The following is a 25400-nucleotide window of genomic DNA, read 5'->3' as shown; positions in this document are numbered from 1 at the left end:
GTCCTAGAATGTGTTTTGTGTGCTAAATCTAGCTTTTTGCACTAAAAAAAACCTAAAAGCTTTTCCGAACGTTCGCGCGTTTTAACCGTTTTTCGTTCAACAGACCTAAATAATTGCTTGTTTTTTGTTGAAATAACACAAGTTTCGCTTAAATAGCTGACGTTAACTGTTTGAACTAGTATGTGTGGCTACTGTGGTTTACAGGAAAACTGTGCCTTGCAACAATTATGCAATTGAACCAAAATTAGACCAGAACTCAAATAATTGTTACATTAAACTCCTTTTTCTTAAAAACTTCAATAAATTCGTCTTTTTCTCTCAAATACGAATCAATTACCAAACTTATAAAACTACCCAAGAAACTTTCCTTAGCTCCCTAACCCTAACCAAGCACTATGATTAAAAAATACCTCTCACAGTTTTTTTGCGAATTTATAACTTTGAAACCTGTTCTTTTTCTAGGAGTTTATTGTTGTTTTGACGGCTAAAGATAAGAATTTAGCAAAATGCGATGCGTTTAGGCAACAAGGGCTACAGAAGGGCTACTGAATGCTAGAAAGTTGCAGAGACGAGTCATATTGTGGGAAACTTTAGAATTCTTTTGGAAATTGTCTTTTCCGGGTTTTGCAAAACTTTTCGTTTTCTTCAAAACTGTGCAACTTTATCTGCTTTTTATCACTCTGTCTTCGTTATTTACAAAATGCATTGACTGTATTAAATTCTCAAAGCTCTCTCCGACAATTAGCGTCTGAGATCTGCCTTTCAGAAGGAAATTGAAAGTAGGAAAAAAGACATCAAAATTTCTGGTGACTACTGGAAACAATTTTCTTTGAAAACTCCTCTTCTGCTGATGGTAACGTCTGAAACCAATAGGGATAAAGGGACTTCGCAGACCGCAACGTCTGAGACCGAGGACTTCTGCAAAAGTTTTGGAAGTTTTTTCCAAAAAAAAATAAAATGGTATTTATTTTTGTCAAATGAAAGTTTTGATATTTGGTGTGGCGCCTAAAGACTTTCTATTTACTTCCCTATACAGGTAAAACAATCAAACAGACTGACAATGAATTGTCTTAGGGGTTTGTTTAGTGGTTTATTCGACAATTCAAATGAATATGTGGTCAGAAAATTAACTTGTGTTTTTTGAATTTTATGATTTCAAAAAATTTTTTCTGACATTTCCCATTTACATGATACTGATTGGATATATCGATGCAAATAGCTTTCTGTTTGATTGCAAACCAAATCAAAAGAGTGGTTTAATAGTTTTTTTCGCAATTGAAACAGATATGTAGTCAGAAAACTAAATTGTGTTTTTTGAATTTTCTGAATTCAAAAAATTTTCTCCGACATTTCTTATTTATATGATACTGATTGGATATATCGATGCAAATAGCTTTCTGTTTGATTACAAACCAATTCAAAAGAGTGGTTTAATAGTTTTTTCCGCAATTGAAACGGATATGTAGTCAGAAAACTAAATTGTGTTTTTTGAATTTTCTGAATTCAAAAAATTTTCTCCGACATTTCTTATTTATATGATACTGATTGGATATATCGATGCAAATAGCTTTCTGTTTGATTACAAACCAATTCAAAAGAGTGGTTTGACAGTTTTTTCAGCAATTGAAACGGATATGTAGTCAGAAAACTAAATTGTGTTTTTTGAATTTTCTGAATTCAAAAAATTTTCTCCGACATTTCTTATTTATATGATACTTATCGGATATATCGATGCAAATAGCTTTCTCTTTGATTACAAACCAATTCAAAAGAGTGGTTTAATAGTTTTTTCCGCAATTGAAACGGATATGTAGTCAGAAAACTAAATTGTGTTTTTTGAATTTTCTGATTTAAGGAACATTTCTCTGATTTTTGTGTTTTTTTTTCGCAGATTTTTCTTTAAAAATGAGAAAATTGCCTTAACTCGCTTTGAAAATAATGAAACTAGTCGAGGTTTTTGAATCGAGGTGTTATAGTAACAAATAAGCTTTTTGGGGGACAAATATCAATTTTTTGGAGGCTTTTTGTCGAAAAAAAGTAGAGATTTTGGATGGCTCTAACCGGGGAACAGGACATCAGAGGTAACGTCTGAGACCTCGGGCGGACTTCTGCTGGTGACGTCTGAAACCAGTAAAAAAACTTGATCCTCTCGTCGGGGTGACGTTTGTAACCCAAACTTGGCTTCGTCGCTGAAAAAATTGCTTGTCTTTTTTTTGTGTCTTTTCTGTGTCTTTTCTGTGTCTTTTCTGTGTCTTTTCTGTGTCTTTTCTTTTTCTTGACCGGCTGCCAGCTTTCGGGTTCTGTTTACTGTGCTCGGCACTTGATGGTTGCACTGACCGCTGATGCTCTCTTCAGTGCGTCGCACAAGTTTTGGAACAAAGAAACTATTTGCCGGTAACAGGGGAGACTTTTATCCTCAAAATTGTTTTGGGGAAAGAAGGTTTTTGTTCTTTGAACAAGGGGTAAACCATAAAATGTAAGAGAATGTAGATAAGGATTCAATTACGTTGTTCTAGACAGTTTGTTAAGTTTTTTTATATCAGTTTTAAGTTGCGGGAACAACCAACTCGTTTTGGTTGCGATAAGGACAAAAATCAATGTTTTTTCAAGTTTTACTTCTGACTTGATTGTTGCACGACATCAAATATTTATTTATTGGTTTCCTCTCTCATTGGACAAGATCCTATTTAAACACGCTTAACCAGTAAAATATCACCACTCATTGAGTGAGAGTAAATCAATTACAAAATGAAGCTCCGATTGGAAGAAAATCAACCAGAACTGAAAATCCTTCGGATGAGAAGCATCTGTCTTTGGTTTCTACCTTTGAAATTATGTTTGAGTTTTAGATTTTTTATCATGAGCAATGAAAAGCCATTAATTCTTTGGACACCACCTGCAACAACGCGCCCTTTTCTAAACAGATCTAAACACTTGATGTCATGCAGACAGTCCAGCTCCTCTGAGGCACAGTGAGTGTAGAAAATGATGAGACAAATCCGCCAAACCAATTTAAAGATATAAGCATGATTTGAATTGATTTCAAAAATTTTATTTGAAAGCGCCCAAAATAGCAGCCAAACATTTTTTTTTCAATTGAACAATAAACCAACACATAAAAAATACAAAATACAGGGAAAAAATAAACTATTTCGATACAAGAACGTTTAATCTGCTTTTTTGTTAAGAAAATACACGGGGAAAAATGTGGTGGCTATTTCATTGAAACTCAAGTTTGGATTGAACCAGTGACTGAATATATATTGAGCTCATTTTTTTCTTATTTCGCAATTGCTATAGAGAAAAAACAAAAAAAAATTATGAATTAAAGATTATGGTAATACAATGATTAAATTCCAATTTCACTTTTTTTCTGAAAAAAATTTTGAGACCGTTTTCTTTTTTTGTTCCGACCCCACTTGTTGGGGGAGGAACTACATACTCTATTTTTTTGAATTTCGTATTTTTTGAGGAGTTATCTAGGATTAAATTTTGTGTGAACACGCAATATTTGCATGATTTTGTTCACTTTTAGCGAAATTTTTGTTCAAATTAAGGCCTTTCCAAAAAAGAAATTATTTCAAAAATACCTTTCACGCTACAAATTGAGGCAATTTTGTGTACCAATAGACCGATAAAAAAGACTAGTTCTGGTGTCTTGAGGACGTTTACTTTCAAAAAAATGTCGAATTCAGTTTGAGAGCTGTTTTTTTTTTAGAAAAATATCCTATTCATTGTTTTTGAATCACTTAGAGACTAGTCACTTTTCATATTGAGGTTCTGTAAAATTCAATTGTAATTATTAGTCAACTGATACCCAATGAACAAAATATTCGTTTTCAAGGAATCACTCGTGTTTTTTTTTGTCTTCGAATCTGTGTTTTCGAAATTTTTAAATAAATTTTGATTTTCATTTAAGACTTCAAAAAATTTTGGGAGTCCTATGGATTAGATTCGCTGACTAAAAGTGCAATCAACTTCCTACTGTGAATTAGGCAAAACCATAGGGTACTTTTAGTGGACAGCTAATGGCTGCTAAGACTTTAAAAATCAATTTTTCGAATTTTTATGAATTTTTAATCGATACTAAACCTATTTTCATGAACAGTAAGTCAGGCTCACCAATGATAGGACCACCTTCTTTTTTAATGCAAACAAAAATAATCTGGTAGGTGGTTTTATCTGATAACTATTAGTTTTAGGACGTCGATAACACGAGTTTTCATAATTTCAAAAAAAATCGGATTTTTTTTGTAATTTTGATTCCTTTTCAAATATTTTCCCATTATCCTAAAAATGATGGTTTCCGTTGCTTTTCGTAATTTTGAATACCTTTCATTTTTTATCAGAGTATTCTAATGTTGATCCTTCCCAGTGGCTTAGAGAAGATTTTCAAGTGATCATAGATAACGTTCGCGGAGCAAATTTTGTGATTCAAGTGGCTTCGACACTTTCAGGGATAAAGTTCAGAGCAAAGATTATGGTTTAATTAGCTTCGACACCTTCTTCTGGAAAATTTGGCATACTTTTGTTGGTTTTTGCTTGTATTTGTCGATGTCTTCATAGTCATAAGATTTATTGTGATGTCTTAATGATAATAATTTGATGACCAACATCCCACTCTTCCCATCGATGCATAAGGTAGCGTTATTTGCGGATTTCTTTGAAAGCTCTTGAATTTAGTTGCTGTTAAGACTTCAAAAATAATCTCAGTCTTAAAATGACCTCTTGCTTTGCAACTGTATCTAAAGTGAATCTAGTTAGCGGTTTTATCTTTTAACTATTGGTTTTATGACTTTGATGCCACGAGCTCTCATATTTTTTTTTAAAAAAATTTATTGGTAATTTTTTTTGTAATTTTGATTACCTTTCAATTTTTATCAGAGTTTAATGATGTTGATCATTCCCAGTGGCTTAGAGAAGATTTTCAATTGATCATAGATAATATTCACAGAGAAAATTTTGTGATTCAAATGGCTTCGACACTTTCTTAAACTTTTCTACTGATTTTTTTTGGGTTTTGCCTGCTTTTTGTCGTTTTCATAATTATAAGATTTATGTGGTGTAGTTTAGATGACTTAAGATTGACAAAAATCCTTATGTTTCTTTGACCTATTGAATTGAGTGGCTGTTAACACCTTTTAAAAAAAATTTCGAAACTTTTTTGAATGCTATCCTCTATTAAACCTGTTTCCATGATATGTAAGTAAATCTCAGTAATGACATGACCCCTTTCCTTTTTATTGCACGCAAAATTGATCTGGTAAGCTGTTTCAACTAATAACTATGGTTTTATGACTTCGATGACACGAGTTTTCGTAATTTCATAAAAAATTCGGATTTTTGTAGTTTTGGTTCCTTTTGACACTTGTCTCATTATCCCGTCATTAATAGTTCCCATTGGCTTAGAGAAGACTTCCAATGCATCATAGATAAATTTTTCAGAGAAACGATTATGGTTTCAATAGCTTCAAAAGCTTCTTCTTTTAATTCTCTAATGAAATTCTGGTTTTTGCATGTATTTGTTGAATGTATTTGTTATTGCATGTATTTGTTGTTGTTGTTATTTGTTGTTATTTTTGCATGTCTAAGACTTATTGTGATGTCCCGTCTTTTATTTTGGATTGCCAACTATCATTTCTTTCTCTTAGAGGTATAACTCAGCCGACTTTTTGACTTCCGTTGAAAGCCATTGAAATTAATGGCGTTGATATAACTTGTTTTCTCAAAAATTTCGTGGTTGTATTATATTACTTTATACTTTTGAAGTCATGTTGTTAAGGAAAGAACAACGCCATTGCTATTGAAAAGTATATGAAAAGAGAAAATTTTTTACCAAAAAATTCTCATTTATTGTGTTTGACACTTTTCTCGCTCAATTTTTTCTGAAATTTTCTGAAATTCTTCATGTAGTCTTGAAATGCTGACTGGTGTCATAGGCTTCTCAGTAAGGATTAAATGAAGGATGTTACACAATGCAGTGAGTATATAGTGAACAGAATTAAAGTTCATGATATTGTTCGTTTTCAAAGATTTTATACTTTTCAATTTTTGTTCTTTTCGTCAACTTGTTATTTGTTATGATCATTGAGAGGTTCCATCTGATTCACTGTAATTCAAAAACACTTATCCATTGATATCATGTCGTAACAGAAGATTTGTTTGTTGGACAATAAGCGTTTTCATATAAGTTTAGTAAGTGGTCAAAATTTGGTTTCTTTTCTCTTCTTTTAGCACATTGGCTAAAAAAAGTTATGTTCGTGCTCATTTCAATGTTTGTTCTTTTTCTCTTAGTCTATTAATGGCAGCTCTTCTGAGCGCTGTAATGAGGCGTGGTGTTATGTATTTCAATTAGTAGTTCGGTTGTGTAACGGTTTTTTTAAACTCAAACATCTATTTTTAATTATCTCATCATTAGGTTGACAATTTTGTCAAAAATGTAGATGACCTCGGGTCAGAACATCATGTGCAAACGCATATTAACGAGAATCCTTGTTATTGTTTAAGTGTAAATTGTTGATCTGATTCATTATGTAAAAATTTGTCAGTTTTCCAATTTTAACTCAACCTGTTTTAATAGCAAGTTACCTAAGGAGGATAGATGAGAAGGAGAGTTAAGATTCCTTTAATGAGTGTCTAAATGAACTTCTTTTGTGTATAATTTGTCGTGTCTACTTTTCTTTTACCTGCTCGTTGTAGAGCATTTTTGCTTATATTGTGAAAGTTTCAATAGTGGCTCAACGTCCAATTTTAGAAACCAAAACACCTCCACATTTTTTTTTATCTTATAGAGTTTTCTAAAGATATCTCTTATGCATCTAAGTGCAAAAGTTATCGACTGGTTGAATTTAACTCCACAAAAATGAATGGTCCCGCATTTTTTTATAGCTTGCATTTAATGTTGATTCCGTATTTTTTTGTTTGATTTATCTATCTGACTTGGCTGGTATTTCCACAAAATTAACCTACGTAGTTTTAGTGGATCATAACTACAACGCATCAACTCAATTTTTTGAGACTTCTACACCATCAAATGTACGCTTTCAATTCAAACGTTGCTAAATTAAAAAAGAGCAAAAATAGTTTTTGGTCGGTATTAAAGTTTGCATTAGTCAGCAGATTTCAGGAAAATAAATCAGTTATAAGGTTGCAACACTTTATCAAGATTTTTCCGTCTGCTTGTCTGCTTATATTGTATCAGTGGCCTCATGGTTGCTTTTAGGGGGAACTGGTAACCATTTGATTATATTTTAGGGCATTGCAGCATAATGTTTTTAACTACAAAAAATTCACCTTAATTGCAGCATAATTAACCTACGGTTGATTTCGTTTAGCCAGTAGTCCAGCTTTTCTGAGGCACTGTTTGTGTAGAAAATGATGAGACAAATTCGCAAAACCAATTTAAAGATATAAGCAAGATATCAATTGATTTCAAAAATTTTATTTGAAAACGCTCAAAAGCAGCGAAACAACATTTTTTTTTTCAATAGAACAAAAACGAACATGAAAAAATGCAAAATACAGGAAAAAGAAACGAAATAATGCTATATCAGAATGTTTAATCTTCTTTTTTGTTAGAAAATACAGAGGAAAAATTGTGGTGGGTATTTCATTGAAATTCAAGTTTGGAATGAACCAGTGACTGAATATGCATTGAGCTCATTTTTTTCTCCCTTCGCAATTGCTATACAGAAAAAATAAAAAAAATAAGAATAAAAGATTATGGTAGTAGGTTGAGTAAAATCTAACTTCACTTTTTTCTGAAAAGAATTTTGAGGTTGTTGTTCGTTTTATGTTTTGGTGTAAATTGTCCGTCTGATTCAATATCTAAAAAAGTGAGAATTTTCCAAAACTAACTCAACCTGTTTTGATAGAGAGTTACCTAAGAAGGATAGATGAGAAGTAGAGTTGAGAGTCCTTTCATGAGAGTCTAAAAGAAGATGTGTTGTGTATAATTGGTTGTGGCTACTTTTCTTTTACCTGCTCGTTGTAGAGCATTTTTGGTTATATTGTGAAAGTTTCAATAGTCCAGCTTTGAAATCAAAAACAACTCTACAGTTTTTTTGTTATCTTAAAGAGTTTTCTAAAGATATCTCTGATGCATCTAAATGCAAAGATTATCGACTGGTTGAATTTAACTGCACAAAAATGCATGGACCCGCGTTTTTCATAGCTTCATTTCATAGTGATTGCATTTATTGTGTTTGCTTTATCGAAGAGAATCGGATGGTATCTCCAAAAAATTAACCCATGTAGTTAAAGTGGATCCAAACTACAACGCATCGACTCAATTTTGTCAGACTGCTACATCATCACAAGCATGCTTTAATTTTAAACGTTGCTAAATTAAAAAAGAGCAAAAATTGTTTTCGGTCGGTATTAAAGTTTGCACGAGTCAACAGATTACAGGAAAATATATAAATTATAAAGTTGCAACACTTTATCGAGATTTTTCCGTCTGCTTATATTGTATTAGTGGCCTCATGGTTGCTTTTAGGTGGGACCGGTAACCATTTGATTAACTTTTTGGCCATTGCATCATAATGTTTTTAACTACAAAAAATTAACCTTAACTGCAGCATAATTAACCTACGGTTGATTTCGTGCAGCCAGTGGTCCAGCTCCTCTGAGGCACTGTTTGTGTGGAAAATTGAGACAAATTCGCAAAACCAATTTAAAGATATAAGCGAGATATCAATTGATTCCAAAAATTTTATTTGAAAGCGCCCAAAAACGCGGCGAAACATTTTTTTTTCAATTGAACAAAAACCAACATATGAAAAAATACAAAATACAGGAAAAAGAAACGAAATAATGCTATATCAGAATGTTTAATCTTCCTTTTTGTTAGAAAATACAGAAGAAAAATTGTGGTGGGTATTTCATTGAAATTCAAGTTTAGAATGAACCAGTGACTGAATATTCATTGAGCTCATTTTTTTCTCTGTTCGCAATTGCTATACAGAAAAAACAAAAGAAAAATTAAAGATTATGGTGATAAGTTGAGTAAAATCTAATTTCACTTTTTTCTGAAAAAAAAATTGAGGTCGTTGTCCTTTTTTGTTTTGGTGTAAATTGTCCGTCTGATTCACTATGTAAAAAATTGAGAATTTTGTAAAGATAACTTAACCTGTTTTAATAGCAAGTTACCTAAGAAGGATGGATGAGAGTCCGTTAATGAGATTCTAAATGAAGACCTTTTGTGTATAATTTGTTGTGTATACTTTTCGTTTACCTGCTCTTTGTAGAGCACTTTTGCTTATATTGTGAAAGTTTCAATAGTGGCTCAACTTCCAAATTTGGAAACCAAAACACCTCCACAGTTTTTTTGTTATCTTAAAGAGTTTTCGAAAGATATCTCTTATGCATCTAAGTGCAAAGGTTATCTACTGGTTGAAATTAACTGAACAAAATTGCATGGTCCCGCATTTTTTTATAGCTTGCATTTCTTGTTGATTGCATATTTTTTTGTATGATTTATCTATCTGACTTGGCTGGTATTTCCACAAAACTAACCTACGTAGTTTCAGTGGATCAAAACTACAACGCACCACCTCAATTTTTTGAGACTGCTTCACTATCAAAAGTACGCTTTCAATTCAACCGTTGCTGATTTAAAAAAAGAAAAAAATGGTTTGCGGTCGGTATTAAAGTTTGCAATAGTAAACAGATTTCAGGAAGTTATTGTTGCAACACTTTATCAAGATTTTTCAGCCTGCTTATAATATATCAGTAGCCTCATGGTTGTTTTTAAGAGGGACTGATAACCATTTGATTAATTTTTAGGGCATTGCAGCATAATGGTTGTTTAAAAAAAACTTCGACGAAAATTTCAAAAATGAAAAGGACGAGAAGTGTCACTAATTAGTTGCATAACTTTTAAGACAAGATATAAGAATTAACTTCAAATGGTTGCAACTGCTCAGCTCACTTTGCTTGTTTTTTCAATTTTTTTCAGATAATTAATATGACCTGAATTCTGAAACTCTAAACCGGGCGCTGATGTTTTCTAGGGCGTTCAAATATGCAGATTATGAAAACAAATTTAAAACCTTTAAAATTTTTTTGTGATTTGGTTTCCTTTGAGTCTTTCGGAATTCTCCGAGTTCCAAAATCTTTGTTGCGATGAATTTAATGAGTTGCTGCAATTTGGTTTTTTTGTAACAATACAGGTTTGGACGTGATCCCTTCATTGCATTGTTTTTTTCAAAAAAAAACTATAAGAGTGGCAATTTGGTAGTAAACTTGCAACTAATTGCAAAAGGGGAAATATGCATGAATCAGCGCAATCATTGGTATTTTAGGAGACTCCAAAACATTATTTGATGGACGATAGCAATATAACATAAGCGACAAAGTTGGACGAGTACTTCTCAAACGACTGGCGAGGGGAAGCGTTTGGCCTTGTTTGTACCTAGTTTAAGCTTTAATAAAGTGTAAAAAGTGGCAAAAAAATCGCAAATCACAATTTTCAAAATTGTGAAAGATGTAAAATTCGTTTCATGACCTAAGTATTTAACATTTGCAGGTTACCCAGAACGCTGTGTTAGGCGGTTCATACTGAAAAAATGGAGTCACTGATTTTCAATTAAACAATGACTCCTGGGACTAGCTCTCATGTGTTGTATAATTCATTTGCGGTTTCATTTTTTTTGATTTTCAATCAGTCATTACTTAGCGATCTGATATGTCTTATACAATGTTGCAGGTTTTACGTGCAGGTAATTGCGTCACTCTTCAACTTTTATTATATTCAGCTTGCTGTGTTTGATGTGAATTTTTTTCAGATAAAATATATCAAATTCTTGTGCATTTTTAAATTATGAAGTCAATGCTCCTTTATGATAAAATCTTTTTTCCAACCTGGGATGTTAAATTATCCAAAAAAAATATTATACAAAGTAATTAAAATCGCATGATAAGTGCAGTCCTGCTTTAATGTAAAACAGCGACCTTGATCTCTTCTGTTGATTAGCAATTTGTTCACCGCATGTTTGTTCACAGGATACTGAATAAAATTTCAGTGAATTGACGAACTGAGCTTCAAAGAGATGTAATCAAAAATAATTTTCAAATATAGCCGGAAGAGTTCCGGAAACGACTCGATTTTGAAATCCAATTTAAACGCCATCCAACTACTGATCTGAATAAACGTGTCTCCACTAACTTATGATTGTCTTGAAACAAAACCATAAAACAAAAAAGTAAAAACAAGAAAATCAAATCTGTTAAAATATGATACAAAATCTGATCGAATTTTTTGCATAAATTTTAGATAACGAAACAACTGTCTCTGCCAAAAATTTTTCATCTAAACCAGTAATAACTACTAAAACCAATTATAAGATTTTTCTAAAAATTCTGAAAGCCAAATCATGAAATAAGCTCTTATAAGCAACTTGGACTAAGAAACTGAAAAAAATTAATATATTTTTTAGTAATACAAAAGCACAAAATCAAAAAAAGTTATTTCAGCCAATAGGGTATCCAGATGATCGCAAGGCAATAGTCAATTCATAATGGGCTAGGAATCTTGTCTAAAAACAGAAAAAATAAAGAAAAACTGCAAGAAAAATAGTTTCAATTTTGGCCATTTTTTTGTCATATTCCAACAAAAAATGCTTCATATCCACAAAATTGTCATCACTTGTCATCTGCAAATTGTTCAAGTAATAAGGGTCTTTTTGATACCCATATGTGAGGCAGTGAAACAAAACAATTGTAAAAAAAAATCGCAAAAATTAAGCGAAAGATCAGCAAAATTCATGAAAAAACTCCGAATTAGCATAAATTTCATATGAATTTCCAGAAACCGTAAAACCTCTACCAAAACTAGCCTAAAATTAAAACGAAATTATAACCAAACCTCTTAACCAAAAAATGAAAAGAGTACTGCTTTAAAATGCCGCACGTGAACAAAATGCCGCACGTTTTCACACCTCAATTTCTCGCTCTCTAGAAAACAGAGATATAAACAAAAACCACTCTCTGTTCGCTCTACTCTTCATTTTGTTCAGCAACAAAATCACTCCAAGTTTTTTTCACGTGTTTCATACCCTGCTTCAAAATTCACTCCAATAAAATTTATTTAAAAAAAGGCATTATCTAATACTCCACTTCGAGTCGTAATAACAACTAGAAACGAATGTTAACTTATTATTAATAATAAATTTCAGGTAAAATAAATTTTGCATACTATCAACTTTTTCGTCACCATGAAATCTCTTTCATTTCTCAAGAACTTTATAAGGTTAAAATTCAATTATAATGAGACTTTAGATTGTTCAAAATCAGATATAATCGGATAATTGGAATTAGTTCTCTCTTGAGCCTCCTACCACCCCCACCCCCACCCCCCACCACCACCACCACCACCAACCCCCCCCCCCCCCCGCGTGCGGTTTCACTGTCTGATTATAAACAACTTTGAACAAGAAACTCCACCTGGTATCTAAACCTGGATCAAATTTTAATTAATTTGTTTTTTCCTCTTCTTCTGCGTGTGTTTAGTTGCACTCATCAATCATATCGTACCACCAGTCAGCATTCAAGAATTCTTTTTCTGTCGATCTCAGTTTCATCTGAGACAGTAAACTTATAAACATCTCTGGAATCGTCCTCAGATAACTATCAGACGCCTCGGATGCCTTGCCTGGATCTCGCAAAGCTATCATCTCTCTATCCCAGTCATCTTTGGATCTATCTGGCTCCTTGTAGAAGTCCAGAATCATCCTATCCCCGTCGTTGGGCGGGTAGAAAACCCACTGCATACCTTGAGATCCGGAATCAGGGTCGAATATGAACAAAAATAATCGACTCAGTTCCTGGCCCAGTTTGAAAAAAAGTCGCATATGTTTGACAGCCGCGGTGTTCGTTCTCTCGTACGAGTAGTGAAAACGCATTTCGAGCACGACATATGCTCGTTTTGTCGTCTGGTAGAATTGCTGGTCGACAGTTTTGGCGAGGATAACCGGGTTTAGATTGGCTTTGTTGATTATCTTCTGTTCTTGACATCGCACTATCAGGTCTTCGCAGTTCAAATCTATACAAAAAGATCTTGTTATCTATTATGACTTTATAATTTTCACTTGATATAAAAGCTTTCAAATTTATCTCGCTTTTAATTAAAAAAAACGTTTTCGATTTTGCTACACTTAGAAATAACTTTTGGGGCCTGAACCTTAAATAGGGTCGTTGATCATTTTGGCCATGTCTTTTTTAATGCCCAAAACAGCTTTGTACGCAAAAAAATTCATACAGAAACAGAACAACCCGTTCAATTTTGGGTGTACTTTAAGTAAACATTCGTTAAAGGTTGTTTTGAACACAATTCCCAACATAAAACAGCTTCAATGTTTTAGCTCTTCCTCTTTTAGATGTCAAATTATCAAAAGACTGTTGTTGCCGATATTGGGTTTGGAAAAACCATGGGTAGGCGTATGAAAATACTTTGGTGATCTCAAGCATGTAACTATCTTTAGGGAAACTACCCCTCTCCAACTTTTATTAAATCTTAATGTGCAAGCAGCCTCTCAAACCTGGGCATATTTTATTTTAGCCAAAAGTTCCCCAAATTATTATCAAGATCCCTTGAGCCAATTTGAGAACCGATTCCAAAGCTTCTGAATCCCTCGGCAGCATCAATTCGTCTCTCAATTCCAAAAAATCAACAAAAGCGTCAAAGGCATCTTGGTCAGCTTCGGGAATTGATATGAACCCAAATTGGGGAGTGAAATCTTTTTCTTCCCTCAGAATTCGAGTAATGCCGTTAGCAGGACATCCTTCGCTCATAAACGCGTCACGTGGCACAAGTTGCTTCCTGTTTCCAACTGTTATTGGAATCTGATCAGAATCTCGTATGCTCTTTTTAACGTCGTCAATTTGAACACTTCTAAGTTGTTCAGTAGTTTCATCGGCCATTTTGGTTTTTTTAAACGCAAGGCTGTCTAGATAGAATAAGCGCGCGGTGCTTCTGCAGTTACTTGATAACTTGCAAAAATTTGATGTAATTTTTCGCTGCGCCAAAGATTATGTCATTTATAAAAAATATCTGGTCGTTGTTGGCCAGATATTGTAGTACATTTTACCGTACATGTTATTCGACTTGGTTCATTCGAACGTATAAAATCTGGTTAGTGATTTGCGTTGGAGCAATGCATTCATCACCAATTATGCGAAAAACCGCCAAGCCGTATGTCTTATTCGACCGAATTCGTCGCGCTCTAAATTCTGTCAACTTTGAGAGCTTATTTTAATGAACACACTCAAACAGTGTGTTCACGGGTACATGTAAAAACTGCCTGCTCTTTGCAGCCAGATAAATGTGAAGAAAGAGTGCTACTACCAGAGTTCGCTGACCTCTGTAAAGTTAATTTCTGATGAGAACTTACCAGGCTGTTATTAATGCAGCGAAGTAAATTATTTTGGCCTATTTTTTTAGTCATCAGTCAGACTTATGTGCGCTTGAAATCTCGTGTTCTCTCGAAGTGCGCTCGAAGCTTCTCTGATCAGACCTTCCTAGACAGAAGTGACCCCTGGCCCAGAAAAATTTTAGATTATAAATTGTACAGACGTTTGTGGACTGGAAATTATCAGACTATCCCGAGACCAGTTGTTCTCTAAGGGAGGGTGTTTCGAGGTGAAAGTGAAAGGCATGGTCGCAATGAGATTTATATGTAAACCATATTGAGAATCAAGACTCCAAGTGGTAAGTAGGCAGTGAGGTATCAAAAAATAGTAGTCCTAAGTTTCCCAGAAAATGAGGTATAAATACCCACTTCTTTGATATCTACGCTTTCAAAAATAGAAACTTTATCTGGTGATTGAGATTTTAAATTGAAACATTTTGAAATCCTAAATTACCAATAGTACGTAGATTAAAATAGAAGGACTACTTATTAAAAGACAATACTTAACATCTTTTGTAGTTTTTTCCGATAAGTTGAATTCGACGATGAAATAGTATATAATAAGTCAAATTGTTTAGACTATACTTACGGCTATTGCTTTAAAAATTGTCTACTATGCAGAAAATTTTAGAGTCCAATAATTTGACCATTAAACGTGTATTAACAGATTATACTCAAAATTATACTCAAAACTTTGGCCAATTTTGCCTACAACTATAAAAGAACACGTATGAGCACGTCCGTGCCTCGACCTTTATAAAGAAATTCGAGTTTGTGTTATGGGCGTTGGTGTCGTATTTTGAAAACTTATTTTCCATTCGCAAAATTGCGCTCGTGAAAATTGATACGTGTGACGAAATAAGATTTCAAATAGCTTAGAAGTGGATATCGTGATCGTGGTTTGACGGATCGTAGGCTATAGCCACTTATTGAATCAAGCCGGAATCGGCTTCAAAATTACTTGCTCAGGATATTATACTATCTCCCATATAGGAGCATTGGCCTTTTACTGTTTCTAAAACCTGATCAGAGAAAACGTGAAAAGATGAAAGGGAGAAAATAACAATAGACTCCTCAATAGACCCCTGCTGAAATACCCCCGGCTGAAATACCCTCAATAGACCTTCGGGGTGCTAATATACAATTTGGTATGCCCCGGCATCGTTTTATAGCATCCCGGAAAAGTGCCCAAAAATTAATGCCAAAATCGTGGCACGTTGCGAAATTTTTTTGAATTCGAAATTTTCACTCGATTTTTAAGTTGGTTTTGACTTGGGAATCAACTTGCAACTGTTACCCAAATCTTGGCCAAGTCTTGTCAGACTTGCAAAACTTGTTTTAAGACTTGCCCAATACTGGAAAACGAAACAAGACTTGGATTTAGACTTGCCTAGTGCTGATCTAGACTTGTAGTTCGGTACGGGATGATAATTGGTTTCTGCGTAATCGAAGCGGAGCAGCATTAGGCTTTTATTCAGCAGTGCATGTAAAGTAGGCTCTTCTTAGCTGTCCTCTTTCAATTACTCCCAAAGTCTCAGACTGTTCATTTTGTTAGTGTGCATGCTCCTTTCTGGTGACTATGGCCACTTTTTTGCGTCTGAGATTCCCACGTTGCAGCTAGAATTGGTATTGCAGCTAGAATTGGTCAGGCTATGGTGAACTTGAAGCTATGGTTAAGTATGAGCTCATCCTAACATAGACAGCTTCACGGAGGCAGGGGATTGAGCTATCGATTATTGGTATGAGAACTCTCGGCTCTCACCCCATCAATTAAGTTGGTAATATTCATAAAAGAGCAAATCAGACGAACATACGATGTATTGTAAAAAGTACATACTTGGTGATTAGTAACAATAAAATTTTCTCAGTCACCGACAAATTTTTAAATGGTGCTTTCTAGTGCAAGAATCAGGAAAGCCCTCAGTTTCGATTTTAGAGTCGAGTTTCAATTGCAAACAGAGATTTAATTCGTCAGTACATAGTGGGAAACGTGCATGAGAATGATTCGTTAACGTTAATGAGTAAAGAACAATTGGTTGTGAGGAGGAAATTGAGAAAAACCTATACAAACGATTGTCAACCAAAAAAAAGACGAAGTAAGATTGAAGGTGCAGAAATCTTTCAGATGTTTAAGTTTGCTCGTTGTCAAAAATAGGCAGTCACATGAAATTGAGGATTTTCCTGCAAATTAGCATGTCTTATTTTTTGAAATTAAATTAAATTAGTAATTCAATTGGAAGCAACAAGCAGCAACATGAACACGAGAGATTGCTTTGCATTCACTCGAATACACTGTACGGTACTATACATGCATGATAACTGTCGTTCACAATCAATATTGTGCACTTGGTTTGCAATTCAAATCTGTCAGATTTTTTGTTATGCTCTCTTGTACGGCGAGGGCACTTAACACAATTTTATTATTGAATTCGCTTAGCGAATCGCTTATCTGTCACTTGCTCACTTTTCTTGGTGGGTAAATACGAATGTCAAGTGATAAGTCATATTTAGGAACTAAAGACGAGATTCAAAATAAAAGAATTGAAGTTAATTGAAACAGAGGTGATAAAAGTCACAACACATGTGAACAATAAGTTTCAGATGCGGGAAAGAGGGCAACAGACTAACATATTAAATGACTTAGGGCATAGGGTGAACTAAACATGACTCCTTTTACATGTCCTTCAGGATTACGTACAATTAATAAAAAAGTACACCAAAGAGGAATTTTACTGCACTAGATTAAATGATTATGTACAACATGTCGCCCCTTCTGACAAAATTAAAAAAATGCACAAAACGAAAAACTTTTAATAACAATATTAAGTATATAATAGTACTTACTCAACGGATATATTAATATCAACAATATATATTTACTGGTTATGATGGCTATTCATAAGTAATAATGTATCCAATTTTAAAAGTGTTCAAGTTTTGTTGAATATCTTCCTCATCGATAAACAACTCATCAGTAGGACTATGATATGCAGGTCGAATACGGGGATCAGTTGGTGAGACTTCTCCAGGATATGGATTATAAATCAGCTCTACTTGAGCTGCGGTAGGGCTATAGTTTGTACAATTGAAGATTGTAGTAACTCGATATCACCAACCCTGCGATTTCTTTGGGGTCTGCATCAGATCTGGTGGGCATGAGTTGGTCGACTCCCCAGACGAATCGTCACTGTCAAAGCCATAATAGATCGAATTGTTACGTGATTGCTTTGACGTTTTTGGCAAAACTTGTCGAAGGGCTTCTATAGGTGCAGAAGTAGAGGGTAATTGCAATTCTGCAAATTAGCTAGTAGGCAGTGCCGCAAATAATATATCTGAACTCTGTGGTGCTGGATGAATAGAATCAACTGCGGATGTCATTTGCGGTGCGAAATTTGAAACGGTGCCTGTATTGGCTTCAGGCGGTGTAAAATTGGTCGGGAATTTTGGCATCCTTCCTCGCATTGCGCGAGCAAGGTTTGAGCGATTACACGAGATCCCACTAGCTGTCACGTTTGCGATGCTTCATTTTACGATCGCCCTTTTAGATTCTCGTAAATTTTTTTTGGCTCAAGTTTTAGCCTCGGTTGACTTTTCCTGGATACGTGGTCCGCGCCTATTACTATATTCGGCAAGAATTGTTTTTCTCTCGTCTCTTGTAACGAACTTCGCAATATCTTTTGAGCGAACTGTGACAACTAATTACCCCGGTTCGCGAATCACGGATGTATTCTGGTCAGTCTTTTGTACCGCAGAACCAGGGGCCAATACCTGATATAGGCCATTGAGGTTCTTCTTGGACCGCTTTTTTGGATGGCGTTTGCAGGCAATATTGAGTTGTACTGCTGGCTCTTTAATGAGAATGGCTCTTTGTATTTCTTCGAGCGAAGTGAACGAGGCTCATTATCATCTGCATTCCATTCGCGTGATTGTGCATCTAGCGTCGCCCTACAAATGTTCCGATCCACCTCCTCGTCACTACGGTAGTTTCCCCAGTGCTCCTCTGTTAGCAGTTCTTTAGGGGTTACAGTTTCGTCGTCAAAATAATGATTTAGAAACTTTTCTTACCTTAAATCTATTTATTGAGGTTTCGTAATAATATTGCTAAGCGGTGCGTTAGCCTGACAACCAAAGTAGGATTCGAAGGGCAAAATCCCAGTAGTTTTATGTTTACATATGCAGAGCTGGTATAGTTTTGTTTTAAGTACTTTTTAATGGTGAACGAATTTAGTTCTTTGTGCTTCTTTTATAAATGCTAAGCACTGTTTTAGGGTAATTATTGATAGTTCAACTGAACCGACAGCCCGGTGATCCTTTGCTGGAGCTGGATTTAGATTTATATTTTTTACGCAAAAGGTTTTTACTTGATTATCTATGACGCAAGGAGCTTGAACAATTCTCAAAAAACGGGGGACTCCATGAAATTGTATATAGTTATCAAAGAATTTACTTACAATTGAAGCATTTGCGTTTTCAAAAGTTTCAGCAGACGAATATTTAGAAAATCTATCCATACATTTTATAGTACAAATTTTATGAACATTTTCATTGTTAATTGGGCCTCCAAAAACTATCTGTATTTCTTGATTGGGTATTATACATGGTTTATCAGGTCAAAATTGATTTGCGGGAATAATAAATTTTAAATTTTTACCGATTGCGGTGCAAGGCTTGAAATCTATTGCACGAACAAGCAAATCCCTCTTCATGTAAGGCCACCAAAAGTTTTGGGCCATAAACACCATTCCCCAGCTGACCGAGTGACAAACGTGGAGATCTTCTATTAACGCTTTTTCCAAAGCTTTTTCAATTTCCATCTTTGAGCTGTTTGAGTCTAACACGTCTGATCGAATGATGCAGTCTCGAACCTCATTGAGCACAGCATCTTTTTGCTCATGAGAGAAGCTATTGAGTTTTTGTTAAAGACCTACCCAACCACTTTGTCAAACGACAGAATCTGAGGACTGTCAGTTAGCGGGGTACTAATTTTAGAATTAGAAGGTGATTGGCGGGGCGTCTGTTGTAGTGTGTCGTTTGTGGAAAAGACACAAGACGAAGTTCTGGTTGTTGTGCATGCTGGGACTTTGCCTTTCATTGCAGACAGTTGACTCAATTTAGAGGAATTGTGGATTGACTTAATTGAAGTTTTAACCGACTGAAATTGAAATTGAAATTGGGCAAAAAGCGTCTTTTGATTGTTTTTAATTGAGCACGTGAAAGATTTAAAGAATTTGAATTTTTAGTGTTAATTAGGAAAAGAATGTTGGACTTATTTGTGATTGACAGATTAGAGAGTTTTATTTTATTCAATTGTAGTGGATTTTGATGAGCGAGAGACGCTTGATTGGTATATCGCGACTCAAAATTTTGTATTTGAGCCTTATTGTTTAGAGCAGAATGGTTAGTATTTGTACTATCCGTTGCGAGTGAGGGATCATTTGGTTTAAAATTAGTGTAAAACAAAAATGAGCTATTTTTGATTTGTGTATTATGGGATTCCAAAAATGAAGAAGAATTTCGCTGAGTGGGTGTTAATTGATTTTGAGTAAAGCGTACTCGCGATGCATGTGTACTATCAAAATTATTGTGGTTAAGAGAGATTAATTTCAGAGCACAATTACGCGTGGCGAGTGTGGACTGATTTTGAGTAAAGCTTACTTGCGGTGCAGCAACACTACTTAAATGATAGTTGTTTATTGGAACCAATTTCCAAATAGTATATTGCTGGGCGAGTGGCAATATATTTTGAGATAACTGTACCTGTGTTGCCGAAACGCCCAAAGTTTATGACATGATCTTTATTGTTAGGTTGTTTAGTAGTGTGTATTTGTGGATCAAGTTTGTTATCTAATTAAAACTTATTACGATGAAAGGCGGAAATAGGTACATCTTTTTGAATTAAATTTGCACCTGTTTGTATTCGAGATAATGTGAGAACCAAAAAACCTATCTCAAATTAACATATTTTTTTCGCTGGTTGATAAGGATTAAATATATATAATCTGCGAGAGACATCCACGCCCCAGACAAATGTTCTAATTGAAATTGATATGACAAAAGACGATCTGCTCATCTTGATAAACGGCTATTGTATGATTTGTTAGATCTTTGTTCTTTTGTAGTGCAAAGTAGAGCCCGATGGTTGGTTATAACTGAAAATTCCAGCCATTAACTGTTAACTGTTCTAATGATGCTCCAAAGCCAGAACGGAAGGCATCAAGTTTAATGCATGTTTCGAGTTGCGGTTTGTAATGAGTGTTTTCTGTTTGATTTGCGATTTGCGTTTTGAAATTATGATTTAATTTGAGATTGACAGATTAGAGAGTTTTATTCTATTCAATTGTAGTGGATTTTGATGAGCGAGAGACGCTTGATTGGTATTTCGCGACTCAAAATTTTGTATTTGAGCCTTATTTTGTAGTGCAGAATGGTTAGTATTTGTACTATCCGTTGCGAGTGAGGGATTATTTGGTTTAAAATTAGTATAAAACAAAATTGAGCTATTTGTGGTATGTGTATTATGGGATTCTATAATTGAAGAAAAATTTCGCTGAGTGGGTGTTAATTGATTTGGAGTAAAGCGTACTCGCGATGCATGTGTACTATCAAAATTAGCGTGGTTAAGAGAGATTAATTTCAGAGCACAATTTTGTCTGGCGAGTGTGGACTGATTTTGAGTAAAGCTTACTTGCGGTGCAGCAACACTACCTAAATTATAGTTGTTTATTGGAACCAATTTCCAACTAGTATATTGCTTGGCGAGTGGCAATATATTTTGAGATAACTGTACCTGTGTGGCCGAAACGCCCAAATTTTATGACATGATCTTTATTGTTAGGTTGTTTAGTAGTGTGTATTTTTGGATCAAGTTTGTTAGCTAATTAAAACTTATTACGATGAAAGGCGGAAATAGGTACATCTTTTTGAATTAAATTTGCACCTGTTTGTATTCGAGATAAGGTGAGAACCAAAAAATTTATCTCAAATTAAGATATTTTTTTTTGCTGGTTGATAAAGATTAAATATATATAATCTGCCAGAGACATCCACGCCACAGACAAATGTTCTAATTTAAATTGATATGACAAAAGACGATCAACTCATCTTGATAAACGGCTATTGTATGATTTGTTAGATCTTTGTTCTTTTGTAGTGCAAAATAGAGCCCGATGGTTGGTTATAACTGAAAATTCCAGCCATTAACTGTTAATTGTTCTAATGCTGCTCCAAAGCCAGAACGGAAGGCATCACGATTAATGCATGTTTCGAGTTGCGGGTTGCAATGATTGTTTTCTGTTTGATTTGCGATTTGCGTTTTGAAACCATTAAAATGTACAGTATGTTTGTCGTGCCAGGTGAATTTATTTGATTTGCGTAGAAGAGATCTTAAATGGTGGCACAGTTGTGCCAAGTTAGAAACAAATTTGCTAATATAATGGACACAGCCAAGAAAAAGAACGTAAATTTTTTAGTGTTATGGGTGGTTGAAATGAAACAATTGCAGAAGTTACAGATTCAAGTGGCGAGATTCCAGTTCGAGTGATGTTGTAACCTAACCGTGAGTTTTTTTGCTTGGCAAAATGACATTTTGGTAATTTACTGCAAAGATTATCTGCATTTTATTATTCCAGGCAGTTTGTTGAAATTTCAAATTGATCTTCTTCAGAACCTTAACTTACGAAGAAAATATCATCCAAGAAACAGAAAGTGTTTTTCGAACCGATGAGCGTATAGTCCATGGCTTTTTGGAACTCGGAGGGCATATCAGTAAGTCCATAAAAACCTGTTTGGAACCGATATGTGCCTGTCATGTCACCACTAACGATGTTAAAATTACAATGCTTAGCAGTATCAGGATGAAGATTTAGTTGGCTATCGGCATATTTAAGGTCTAAAAGAAAATTTTATCACCTAGTTCTATTTTTATAATTTGCAATGTTTTGTGATATAGAGTCAATGAGTGTCTCAATATTGTGCATTTGGTATTTGTTTTTGTGTATCGAATTATTCAAAAAATTTTGTAATCTGAGGCTAATTTTATCGTTTGTCTCTTTTGACTGTAATAATAATTGATGAGATAAAATATTCGTCGGAACAATTATTGAGTTTTTCTATATGTCCCTCTTGAAGTAGTTTTTTTTTCAATGTTAAATCTATCTTGTAGATTAATAAGTACTCTTCTACCTTTTTGATGTTTTGGTCGGAAGTGTTTATGAAATTTGGACTGTACAATATGTATCTTTGAAATACCAATACGTGTGATGAGTTTTGGAGATTCATTAGCTATGCGTCTTTTAAAAGGACATTGCTTGGTGATTTCGTTGATCATACTACCTTCATAGGAGTTCAAAGTTTGAGTAATTGATAAGCCAAGAGCTCGACCAGATCTCTAACAGTGAGTGGTTTTAGTCTTTAAGTACAACAATTTCAGCATCTTCAATTCGCCAACTCTTACTCTATACCGGCGTCTGCATTATGCTAATGAAGAGGTATAGGTTCATTCGCAAAAGTTTGAAGTCCTTTGGCTGGTACCTTCGTCAACCATCGTGTAAGAGTAGAATTATTAAAGACTTCAGTGGCAAGTGATTCATTTAACATGCTACATACACTTCCGGAAAACATGAGTAGGCCCACTTTTGTGTTTCCAATTTGTAGGTTCGTGTTTTTCTGCTCAATTTGCAAAGTATTACTTGCAATGCTGGCCACCATGTTGTTATCTAAACTATCATAATCTGAACCACATTCTGGGTTGTAGTTAGTGTTTTGAATAGCATTGAAACAGTCAGTTGTAGTTTCATCAACAAAGTTTACATTGGGTCGGGATGGTTTTGACCAGACAGTTTTTGTCTTGGGGCACACACGAGCAATTTGGTTTTGCAGACCACAGTTGTTACTTATTTAAATAGGTGTTTCTTTTTGAATTAAGTTTGCATCTGTTTGTATTCGAGATAATGTGACAACTAAAATTTCCCTGTAAAAGTTAGAAATACTTCTCGCTGGTTGATAAGGATTGCAAAATATGTAATCTACGAGAGCCATCCTCGCTCCAGACAAATGTTCTATTTTGAATTGATAAGGTAAAAGACGATCTACCGATCTTGATAGAAAACTATTGTACGATTTGTTAGATCTGTGTTCTTTTAAAACGGACACCACAGATCGTTGGTTGGCTTTTAACTGAAAATTCTTGTCCATAAAGATAATTTTTGAATTATTCTATACACCAAACTACTCCAAGTAATTCGAGCTCAATAATACTGTAACGTTCTTCATTACCACTTATAAATCTAGAGGCAAATTGTTTTGGCTTCGAGCCATTAACTGTAAATTGTTCTAATGCTGCTCCAAGTCCAAAACCGAAGGCATCACGTTTAATGCATGTTTCAAGTTGCGGTTTGTAATGAGAGTTTTTTTTGGTTGATTTGCGATTTGCTATTTGATAGCATTAAAATCTACAGTGTGTTCGTCGCTCAAGGTGTGTTTAATTTATTTGGGTAGAAAAAGTCTGAAAGGGTGGCAAAGTTGTGCCAAGTTAGGAATAAATCTACTATATAATGGACACAGCGAAGAAAATATTGTATTATTTTAGTGTGAAAGGTGATTGAAGTGAAGAAATTGCAGAAGTTTTTGATTCAAAAGGTGAGATTGCAGTTTGATTGAGATTGTAGCCTAACCATGAAATTTTTTGCTTGGCTAAAAGACATTCTGGTGAATTAATGCAAATATTATCTGCATATTATTTTTTCAATTTGTTGAAAGTTCAAAATGATGTTCTTCAAAACCTTTACTTACGATGAGAATATCAATCGAGAAACAGAAAGTGTTTTTTAGGCCGATGAGCGTGTAGTCCATGATTTTTTGGAAGTCGATGGGCTCATCAGTAAGTCCATAAAAACTTGTTTGGAACAGAGAGGTGCTTCCCATGTCACCACTCACGGTGTTAAAACTGCAATGTTTAGCAGTATCAGGATGAAGATTTAGTTGGCTATAGGCATATTTAAGATGTAAAAGTAAGTTTTATCTGCTAGTTCTGCTTTATAATCTGTAATATTTGTGATATAGAGTCAATGAATGTTTCGATATTGTGAATTTGGAATTTTTTTTGTGTGTATATAATTGTTTAGAATTTGGAATTTGAGGCTACTTTTCTCGATTGGTATCTTTTGATTGTAATAACAATTGGTGTCAAAAGTGTCGGAACAACTATTGAGTTTTTCTATATGTCCTTCCTGAAATAGTTTTTCAATTTCAGTGTAAATCTATCTTGTAGATTTAGAGGCACTCTTCTACCTTTTTGATATTTTGGAAGTATTTATGAAATTTGGACTTTACAATCTGTACTTTTGTTCTACCAGTGCGTGTGATTTTTTTTGGCAATTGATTTGCTATGCGTGTTTTGAAAAGACATTGTGTAGTGACATTTTTGATTATACTGCCTTCATCGGAGTTCAAAGTTTGAGTAATTGATATGCCAAGAGCCTCAAAGAAATCTCTACCATTGATTGGTTTTAGTCCGTCCTCTACTACAATCAATTCAGCATCTTCAATTCGACAATCATTACTCTCTACCGGCGTCTGCATCATGCCAATGATGGGTATTGGTTCATTTCAAATTTTTAAAGTCCTATGGGTGGTACCGTCGTCAACCATCGTGCGAAAGTAGAATTATTAATGATTTCAGTGGCAAGTGATTCATTTAACATGCAACATGCATTCCCGGAATCCACGAGAAGGCGCTCTTTTTTGTGTTTACAATTTACAACGTCGTGTTTTTCTGCTCAATTTGAAAAGTCTAACCTGCAATACTGGCTACCATTTTGTCATGTAAACTATCATAATATGATCCACATTCTGGGTTGTAGTTAGTATTTGAATAGAAATGACGGAGTCAGTTGTAGTTCCACCAACAGAGTTTACATTGGGTTGGGATGGTTTTGACGAGATAGTTTTTGGCTTGCGGCACACACGAGCAAAATGTTTTTGTAGACCACAGTT

The 25400-nt window shown here is 34.5% G+C and overlaps 1 protein-coding gene across 1 annotated transcript; it reads right to left on the bottom strand.

Moving 5' to 3' along the window:
• Positions 1-12395: 12395 nt before the first annotated feature.
• LOC142340781 (uncharacterized) lies at positions 12396-14391 on the bottom strand. The gene is made up of 2 exons (XM_075391488.1): positions 13539-14391; positions 12396-13042 (listed from the first exon to the last, which is right to left on the bottom strand). Exon 2 carries the CDS (start codon positions 12900-12902, stop codon positions 12507-12509), a length of 396 nt encoding a protein of 131 aa, XP_075247603.1. The 5' UTR covers positions 12903-13042; positions 13539-14391; the 3' UTR covers positions 12396-12506.
• Positions 14392-25400: the final 11009 nt, after the last annotated feature.

The sequence above is a fragment of the Convolutriloba macropyga genome, chromosome 6 (assembly GCF_964194025.1).
Source record: "Convolutriloba macropyga chromosome 6, txConMacr16.3, whole genome shotgun sequence".
Taxonomy (NCBI): domain Eukaryota; kingdom Metazoa; phylum Xenacoelomorpha; order Acoela; family Convolutidae; genus Convolutriloba; species Convolutriloba macropyga.
The sequence above is the reverse complement of the archived record's forward strand: the minus strand, read 5'-3'. Positions and strand labels throughout refer to the sequence as shown.

Excerpts from the sequence above, each read along its gene's own strand:
- LOC142340781 (XM_075391488.1), bottom strand. The coding sequence starts at position 12,902 with ATGCGTTTTCACTACTCGTACGAGAGAACGAACACCGCGGCTGTCAAA.